The 10,751-nt window shown below is 34.8% G+C and overlaps 1 protein-coding gene across 1 annotated transcript in view; it reads left to right on the top strand.

The window, feature by feature from the left end:
- The first annotated feature begins 530 nt into the window (after nt 1-530).
- LOC117114443 (WD repeat-containing protein 86-like) overlaps nt 531-10,751 on the top strand; it is a 15,976-nt gene continuing 5,755 nt past the window's right edge. Inside the window, exons 1-4 of the mRNA XM_033258116.1 lie at nt 531-655; nt 789-1,256; nt 3,118-3,743; nt 9,927-10,062. Coding sequence (XP_033114007.1) covers nt 640-655; nt 789-1,256; nt 3,118-3,743; nt 9,927-10,062 — 1,246 coding nt within the window. The 5' untranslated portion in view covers nt 531-639. The remainder of the gene's footprint in view (nt 656-788; nt 1,257-3,117; nt 3,744-9,926; nt 10,063-10,751) is intronic.

Raw genomic sequence — 10,751 nt, 5'->3', positions numbered from 1 at the left:
GGCGGGACGAAAGGGGCCGGAAGTGGGCCGATTGAGATAACACCACCCTAGTAGGTCCGATTTTTTTTTTTATTTTTTAGGCGCCCTTTTTAAAAAGGAAGGGGGGGGGGCGCCCCCGTAAATCCGACCCTGCTACTCTAATAATAACCCATTATATGCCTACAAATGACAGTGACATCAACATTTTTTCTTTTTTTCCCTTATAATGTAGAATGAGTGAGGTGTTGACTCAAAACACAAGACCCCTACACACGTGTGTGTGGGTTGGGGAGTGGACGGCTATATGTGTGTGTGTGTTGGTGTGCGCGTGTCTTGAAAATATGTTACAGCGCCCTCTTGAAGTGTATATTTACCATCATCTGGGTATTTATTATCACCGAAATATTGATAATAATAATTAAAACAAATAAAAATAATAATAATAGACTTGACTTGACTTTATTTGGCATCGAAAAACAAGAAAATACAATTCAAAAGAAAAAAAGTTAAAAGCACCAGGTTAAAACATTAAAAAGGTAAAAAGACGAGCAAACAGGTCATCATTAAAAATAAGAAAAAATCAAGAGAAAGAAAGAAGACAGAACGACAAGGGAAGAAAAGATGCCAGGAACGCCCATAAAGTCCTAAGACTTAATTCCAATGGGGTCCTTAAAAGGTAAGAGACGAGAACCACACAATACAAAAAACACTTATATGTAAACACTTAATTAGACTATATATAGGCCTACTCTATAAATACCAACATCCCTTTATACTGTTATTAATGACCAAACATTTATCTTCAGTAGCAAGAAAAGCTGGACAAAGGCTATGTGTACTACGGAAAGTTGCCTCCAAACTTGACACCGAGGGCAGAGCATCTGTTTATAAAGCACAAATCCGTAGTGTACTGGAATACGCATGTCTATGCTGGATAAATGCCTCGCCTACTAATCTGCGTCAACTTGATAACATCCAGAAGAAGGCCCTTAAAATCATTGGTATTGATGAAAACACCGCCAGAGACAGGTATGCTATTGATAGTCTACAGCACCGACGGATAGTGGCAGCCTTGGCAGTTCTCTACAAAATGCACACATCAAAATGTCCAGCAGATTTGCAAGTCCTACTTCCCCCTCCATTCGAAATACGTCGTTCTACGCGTAAAAGCACAGCAATGCCAAGTCATGCCCTTCGTCTGCCAAACTCTAAAACTAGAACGCTTGATAGAAGCTTCATCCATTCTTCAGTCCCGGTTTGGAACTCTCTTCCAGACGGTGTAGTGGGGAATATTTCTATAGTGGCAATTCAAAATTTCAAGTGCAGAGCGCACAAACACTTACAGTACCTCAAACCTCACATTTCAGATAAAAATTAAAATATATTTAAAAAAAATAAATAAATAAAAAACCAAACAAGCAAAAAACAAAGCTTTCCAAAAAAAAACACTTTTCAGTTTTTACTTTCGGTTGCAGCGAACCATTGATTGGCCCATCGGGTGTGTTTTTCGCAACCGGTGTGGCCCCTGTTCGCAAGTGCACCCCTATAAAAAAAAAATACCTTATATAAACTTATTCATTCTTTTTATTTGTATTTATTCATTTCACTGACATTATTTCAATACGTAATTATCAACTCCATTACATGTGCTATCCATTCACATTACTATGATCAATAAATTTCATTATATTAAACCAATAATTTACTCTTTTATAATATTTATTTCATACTGTAATTAACAGGGTTGAGAAGTAGAGGTTCTTATTTACGTTTTCGCCATTTATTAAACTCGTATGTTCTTATTTTAAGTTTCGGTTCACATACTCATCCTGTATGATGGAAATGTAGGTCATGTTGTAAAGTCGTGAAATGCATTCGTGCCGGTTCATTTGATGCAATTTCTTTAAATGAACTCTGTCCGTCAAGTAGTCCTATACATTCCATGCATGATTAATTGCACGCACAATAGATGCACTTTCTTTAATAAGTACACAATTGCAAAATTTCATAAGGTCCAGAAATCTTTTAAGTGCTTTCCAGTTCAAAATCCATGAGTTTTGTTTGGCGCACACGGACTGTGATTCTTTTCGGTAGAAATAAACGTGCTATTGATTAAACGCAGATTTATAACTAATCATCAATTACAACTTATAGAAAAACTGCACAAAAAGAGCTTAATTATAGTTAACTGGGATGTAGAGGATGAACCTTTCATTTTTAAGTGGTTAGGAATGAGAAAATCGAAATATCGATATGACATGTTAATCCCAGCTTTCTATCATCGCCTGGAGTACACGCGGTTATTTATAATTATGATAAGTACCTTCCGTTACGGGTTCATTCGCATCCTTTGTTGCTTCGTTATTTAGACGCAGCTCGAAATGAACTCGTCTTGTTATAGCTTTCCGTCATCATTTATCCATCGATTTTCCTCGTGGGCAGTCTCAGACGATAACATCTTGAAGAATTCTATCCATTATTCTTGGTTATTGAGCGTTTTCTAATTTCATTTCTTCATACGGGTCTTATTGCTCAGGAACATGCATATTCATATCCTTGCTTTTATGTTTGTCATGGCATGGTATTCGATTGACGATGTATCGACTGATACTCCTTTTCAATACTGACGTGTGTTTGTTTCTCGTTCAAGTAAAAACGGCAAGGAGCACGCAACTAGAAGAAAGACGCTGGAGAAATAATTGCAAATTTCTTAAATTTCTACGGTTTACCATTAAAAAAAAATTGTCCGATTGGATTTTACATACATTTATATATTTGAAGTGTTGTATCTTTGGTTGTTAAAAATGGCGGTTTCGGTATATTGCTATGGATGATTTCAATCGTTTTGAGTTATAGCCTGTCACACTGAACCCATACTGGTAGATTTCAAAGGGCGAAACGAAGTTCTAGTATAACCAGCGCTGGCCTATGCACGGAGTTATTTCACCGGTGGGGTAGAAGGCGAATCAAAGGGTTCATTTTTTTTTTCTTTTCAAAAGGGAAGGGGGGGGGGCGCCCCCGTAAATCCGACCTTGCTACTCTAATAATAACCCATTATATGCCTACAAATGACAGTGACATCAACATTTTTCATTTTTTTTTCTTATAATGTAGAATCTGTCTCTTATACACATCTAGATGTGTATAAGAGACAGCGTATATGGTCAGTAACCTACGATAAACTACACCATACACTTAAAGGCCACAAATCATATATTACGTGTTGTCAGATTCTAGAAGACGCCGCTTATACAGGCAGCGCGGATTATACGGCGCGAAAATGGTTAGTAAAAACAGGCGAATGCCAGCTAGTTATTGAGGGCCATGGAGCCCCCATCAATCGTCTGATTTGTACGGGTGATTTTCTTTTCACAAGCTCCTACGACAGAACAGCAATGTGTTGGGACCCTGACGATGGTGAGCTATTGCATATTTTTCGAGGTCATCGCAGAGGTGTCACCCCTCTGATGTACATTCCCGCTGAGGATGCTCTTAGCGATGACGTTGTGGACATAGAAAGTAACAAGGATATTTTGATCACGGGGGCAGCTGATGGTCTAGCCAAATCATGGAGCATGGACTCCGGGGATTGTCTAGCCACATTCAAGGGGCACAAAGGAGCAGTGTTGTGTGTAAACGCAGACCCGACAGGCTCAGTCCTGTACACGGGTAGTACGGACTATACAATAAAGAGTTGGAATATTCATACGGGTGAAATCTACAAAACGTTTGAGGGACATCAAGGATCAGTACTTTCCATTCAGGTAAACTATTTTCACAATACATTTTGTTAAAAAAAAAACCCGGACCTGTTAGACCCTCTGTCGGCAATTTCTATAGCCATTACTGCTCAAGATTCAATTCAATTTTTAAATTCAGTTCAATGTACATTTATTTCCATTGTTCACAATTATTTTAAATTCTTTTTTAAAAGCTCATAAGCTTGAAGCAGGAAAGCCCTAAAAAATAACAGATATAACAAAACATTGTACATTCAAGAGAAATGAAAAACATAGAAAATCAAGGGTCAAATAATTGATCTATGAGAATAATATTGAGAAAAAAATAATGTTTATAGATTGGTAAAAACATAATGAAATGTTAAATTCAGTTAATTCAAAACTAGCATAAAAGACAATTACAACAATAGACAATTAAGTGAGTAACTTCCTATGAACAAAACAAGATTTTCCCTGACATACAGTCAATTCAATATATTGCAACTGTAAAAAAACGTCCTTTAGCATCCTTTATTTTTATTTTATTTATTTATGTAATTTTTAAAAAATCTTTTTTCCCCTGTTACGTTCTCCAATTCATTGTTTTATGAAATACTGTTTCAACATATGTTTGAAGACAGATTTAGTTGAAGCATGTTTAATAGTCGGAATGTTCCAAAACCTAGGCCCGGAAAAACGGATACTTTGTTGATAGACAGCAGTCCTGTATTTTAGAAGATGGATATTTTGGGAAGACCTTGTTTTGTACTCATGAATATTACTATTGAGTTCAAACAGTTTACAAAAGCGGTATGGAATATTTCGATTTATATAGTCATATATAAATGAGCATTGTTGAGATAAACTCATATTTTTAAGTATCAATAATTTTAACTCCGTAAAAAGTGGTTCTGTGTGTGACCTATAGGCTATGGGGATTTTGAGCCTATACGAATAATCCTCTTTTGTGACATTGTCAGCTTCTGGAACTGTGACTGAAATTCCCCCAAACAATGTTACAGGATGAGAAACAGAGAAGTACAAGGGAGCAATACAAAGTGTGGAGAACATTTACAGACAGAAAATCCTTAATTCTACTTATTACACATATGCTTTTAAAAACTTTATTTTAAATTTCACGTATATATTTCCATGTAGGATTATTATCAACATAAACACCAAGGAATTTTGTTTTATTTTGGAGAACAGACACAAAATGCTTAATTCTACTTTTTACACCTATGATTTTAAGAAACGTTAGCTTCAATTTCACGTATATGATATTTCCATTCCAAGATTATCAACAACATAAACTCCCAGGAATTACGTTTTATAGACTCTACAAATATGTTCGTTATCAAGTTCAATATATAAATTGATTACGGTACATTAGCAGGCTTGTTCCTATTGCTAAAAATAATGTAGTTATTTATAGGGGGCCTATTATTAGTCATTTTGTGTTGTTCAGTGGCAACTGATTAGCCTTAAACCAATCACAGACGTAAGGGGGGGGGGTGCTCATTAATGGTTTGAAATAGAATATTCAGATCCTTATTACAATATAGCACATTGGTGTCTTCTGCATAAAGTATGAAGGACAGTTTATCTGATGTTTTTTAAATGTCATTGGATTCTGACATTGTTGATTTGACTTAGTACATTGAGAACGCTCTTCTAAATATCCATAGTAAACCAATTATGTACAACACGACAGATTCCGTAATATTGCAACTTACATAACATAATATCGTGATATATATTATCAAACGCCTTTGATAAGTCTAGAAAAAATCCATTTGCCTATAGGATTTGTTCTCAAACGCACTTATATCCTCAGTAAGGTCAGTTAATGCCGTTGAAGATGAATGTTGCTATGGAATCCGTATTGACCTCTGTAGATTAAGTTATGTTTATCTAAAAAGTTCACCTGGTACACAATACGTTCTAATATTTTCGAAAAGCATGAGATTACAGAAATTAGGAGAATATATTAGACATATTCTCCTTGTCGCCGCCTTTATATACTGGTGTTACCTTCGCTTGTTTCAGTTTGCTTTCATTTGGTTAGTGGCATGTTAAATATATGGCATAAAGGCTTGCTAATATGCATGACAACATTTTTAACTACTTGGTTAAACTCATCTAGATCAGCAGATTTATTGTTTTGAAATGACATTCCGTTTCGGTAGTAGGATAGCAGTACATTGACGCACTAATTAGATTATTTAAATAATGAGTATGGTTGATATTGGGTATAGCTTCATCGAAAGACGACCATTTATTATAAAATTCATTAAAAGCATTTGCAATTAATTGTCTGCCATCAGACGTGAACGTATTATTACTAATTACTTTTTTGTTTCCTGGTTAGCAGAGAATTGATTATATTCCACGTACAATTAGTAGGCCTATTAGATTTGTTTGCAGCCGAAGATATGTGTACCCAGTAATTTCCAAAGATGTTCTTGATTCTTTAACGTGGATGCACTTAAGCCATTTATGTATACTGGTGGGCCTATGATATACCTTAATTATCCGAGAAGATTGGTGTCCAGCAACTGAAACACTTATGGAGAAGTGGATTTCAAAATTGTTCTGATAACTTTTCGCAAACCACTGAACTCACTCGCGCTTTCAGCACCCAATGTTTCCAAGTCTCTCACTATTATCGGGACCCAACGCTGCTTCTAACGATGTTTCAACGTGGTGTAGAAGGACTGACCAGGATAGGTACAGTTTAAAGTCATTGGTGGTATAGACTTATTTTTTTAATACACTGTTTGTAAGTTTATTCTTTAACACAGCGCCAGCCTGAGCAATTTAATAAGGATAAAATCAAAACAGCAATATTACGTGCTTTCGGTACACAACATTCATTTGGTCTTGGTGAAAAGGGAGGCAAATTATAAGTCCTCCTCTGGGTTTGTAACCTCTCTACCCGAGCTTTATTTCCGAGCTAAATTTTGGAGCCTGAGCTTCTGATTTTTGTACATTTAAGTCATTTGATGATTTAATTTAAACTTGAATCTTTTACATTTTTAGACATATATCCTCGTATGTAATATGAATATTTATTTATACATTTTTACCATGGTGACTATTGTATATTTGTGTAAATTCTTCGAAAAAATGTTCGAAATATAATTTTGGCGTTGGATAATATCTTTTATGGTAGAGCTACTCGCTGTACACTACATTATTATAGTTAGGCCTATTCCAATATTGAAACACATGTCACGCCATTATCATGTTCAGGGGAATTACAATGAAATCTTAATAATCATACAGTCTGTAGGGGTGGATTTAGGGGGCCGGCCCGGCCCCGGCCCCCCTTTTGGGAGATAAAAAAAAGAAAAAAGAAAGAAAAAAAGAAAAAAGAAAGAAAAAGAAAAAAATGATAGCCCAGAACGCATCAAATGTTATTTTCGGGCGTCTAGAACACAAAAATTTCGCGGGGGCATGCCCCCGGACCCCCTATGACAATGTTGTCTCGATCGGCCCAAATTTCGGCCCCCCCCCCTTTTTGGACATCTCTGGATCCGCCCCTGGTCTGTTATTGATACTCATGGTACTCGCCATGGTAACTTGTATATTTGTGAAAAGTTTTTAATAAATAACTATGTTCGAAATATAATTTTTGCGTTTGATAATGCACTTTGTGGTGGAGCTACTCGCTATACACTATATGTCAGTATTCTATTATTCCAATATTGAAACACGTGTCACGCCATGTCCAGTGGTAATTCTATCGACCTGGACCTAATTAGAATTGGAATTTACAATGACATCTTTATAATCATACAATCCGTTATTGATACCAATGGTATTCACCATGGTAACTATTGTATAATTGTATAAATTTATATTTCATACGGGTCTTAATTTGGGTCGTTAAACAATCGTTGCCAAGCTTATGCTTATCAACATGATCGATTTTGTCCGTTGCTGATAAAGTATATTTCAATCGATGTTCCTGGTAAAAAAATATTTCAAATAGCCGGCATCCGGTGCTGCTTTATTATTATTATTATTATTATTATTATTATTATTATTATTATTATTATTATTATTATTATTATTATTATTATTATTGTTATTGTTATTGTTATTATTATTATTATCATTATCATTATCATTATCATTATCATTATCATTATTATTATTATTATTATTATTATTATTATTATCGTCATTATTATTATTATTTATTATTATTATTATTATTAGCCTATGAAATGAAGGACCCGCCGACCACCAACGTCGCAAGCGCTAACTAGCAAAGTCATCATTTTCCCTTCATTTTCAAAAGTTGATTTTTTTACTAGTCCGAAGTTGACCTATACTCTGGTGATCCATCCGTCTTCTTGTTCAAAATGTAAACATCGATATAACCGTCGGGCACTTACTGCGCCCGACCAATCGTTGGCCGACGCGATTCGGTGTAGAACACCAACTACACGCGCGCAACTGATCATTTTTAATGACTGTCCGTTCAGACAGCCACCGACAACCAGCAGACGGCGTCGCGTCGTCTAGCGCTCACGGGAGCGGAGTTGGATTCGTTGGCCAACCTAGCGTGTGCCCGGATTTAGGCCTACTCTTGATTCAGCGCGTAAGATCATTTACATGAGGGTTATATGTGGTGGGCGGTTCACAGTTTTAGCTTATTAATTGCAATATAATTTGGTAAACTTATGGAAATTTTTACCAAAACCGTATAAAAGTATGAATATAACTTATTGGATTAGAAATGCATGTGTCACCATAGCAACGTTTATACATTATCATTAATTACCATTTTTTTAAATAATTAAATGTAGTGTGATACAAATGTGGTTGATATTCCATTACCTTACTTTGAAATTACGTTTTGTGTTTCTTCCCAGTGGAGTCGCCAGATTTCCTGACGAGGGTCCTATGTCCCCGACGGAGGTCTAGCTACCCTGACAGGTGGACCACACTCACCTTAGCCTTTAAGAATGCACACCATTAGGCGAGACATTTTTTATACCTTCTTTTGCAAACTTACTTTTTACGGATCGTCAGAGGAGGGCGGAAAAAAATAGCAAATATTTGTGCCAAAAACATCCAGATGGGATGGTTAAATAGTTGAAGTTCAAGTTTATTACAAATCACATTCGCAACTTCCTTAAGAAGCTGAATTGTATTGATTTGTACAGTAGATTAAAACACCAAACAACACCAAACAAAGAGAATATAAATATATAAATTTAAAAAGTACATGAGTAAAAAATACATAAAATTGAATGAGAATAAAATTTTCAAAAGGTTACAATATTCAAAAATTATTTTAAGAATACACAATAAATTTGAATTAATTAAGCACAGGTACAGTAAAAATTAGTGCTCTAAAATTTCTATAATTAGGAATAGAAATGGGCAATTCTTATTTTTGGAGATTTCAAGGCAGCGGCGGGCGTAATAACAAAATTTAAAAACTTTTTTTTTCTTAAATTTCCATTTTTCGTGGTGACGGGTGCGCTAATTAGCCAAAATTTAATTTAATTTTTATTTGAAATCATAATTTTTGGCTAGCGGCGGATTCGCTAAACAAGGTAGGGGGCCTATAAAAAAAAGTTACGCATATTTGTATGGTTAAAGATTGCAACGAGGAAATATTTTCCTCTGAAATTACTAGACACCTTTTTTCCAAACTTCTTCGCATAGACCATCAAAATTTTTAAAAATTAAAACTAAAATGTTTCGATATGTCTTTCCTCGGAGTTTAATATTTAATAATTGAGGAATTCATAGGAATAATTGTTAATATTTCAACACGGATAATAGGCCTATAAGCTTTAAGCAGTAAACCTAGGTCAATGTACTCATTTTAAGCATATATTTAGCCGTCAAAAGATTAGTAATTTAATTTTAAATTTAATTCTATTACGGTATATGATTCAATAATAGTCGGTGGTTTGTGTTAGGAAATGGGGTGGGGCTCTGAGTGGAAGGCTTATTAAACATGTTCGGTCAGTTTTCGCGTTCTGTTCGTTGAAATTATTCCCAAATGCTAACCAATTACTTGCAGCATAGCGGATAATACTTGTTGTAATTTAAAGGAGATCATCAATAAAGAAAATCATTAAAAATTTATAACGTTGTCATTTTGTTAAAGAATATATTGTACTTTAAAAGCAATCTGTCTGTCGTTTTCAATATTAATTTCCTAACAAAACCGCTTTTGTCGTTGTTTTTTCCATACAGGTTTTTAACAAGCTTATGTATTCAGGGAGCTCTGATCAGTATGCGAAATGTTGGGTGACAGAATTTGGTGATTGTACCCGTACATATATCGGACACAAACACTCTGTTAGTGCTATTAAGTTTTATGATGGTTTATGTAAGTAATATGAACTACTACATATATTCTTTATATACATATTTATAGTTATTATTAATAAATATATTTATATACATACACTTATTATTAATAAATACTATATGATATATAAACCAATTTATAAGCAAAACTGGTACCACCAGATAGTCTACATATACAGTATAATATTCATATGAAAGTATCTGTGCAGGTGCTGTATCGCTACAAATGCTTGTCATTGATGGTAGCGCATCATATTGATATTTGTTTTATTGCTGTTGAATACATAGTAATATGATCAGTGCTGTTCAAATACGCATCCACTAAAGAGTGTGAAAGTTCAGTTGAAATACTCAACGGATTTGAATACCCAATTTAAATCCGATTAGAAGCAGCTGATTTTCATACTCTTGCACATGCATAGAACAACTCTAGTTTTTGATGCATATAAACGAAGGTTAAGAGTGTGTACATATATAAATTAATTCCGGGTTTTAAATGCTCGCCACTGAGGGAGGACTAAGTGTTTTCTGAATGCTCTGGTTCTAATTTTGGCTGTTTACTTAAGTTTACTTTTTAGCTGTTGCTTATCAAACTTGTACCTCTACTGAGATCCAGCCATTTGTTTCCCACAAAATCATGATACAATATATTTATATAATATATAAATACATCGTACCATGATTTATATATATATACATACGCACACA

The sequence above is a fragment of the Anneissia japonica genome, unplaced genomic scaffold (assembly GCF_011630105.1).
Source record: "Anneissia japonica isolate Jap-2015-1 unplaced genomic scaffold, ASM1163010v1 scaffold199_len4679917_cov187, whole genome shotgun sequence".
Classification (NCBI taxonomy): Eukaryota; Metazoa; Echinodermata; class Crinoidea; order Comatulida; family Comatulidae; genus Anneissia; species Anneissia japonica.
This window is presented reverse-complemented; position numbering and strand designations above follow the sequence as displayed.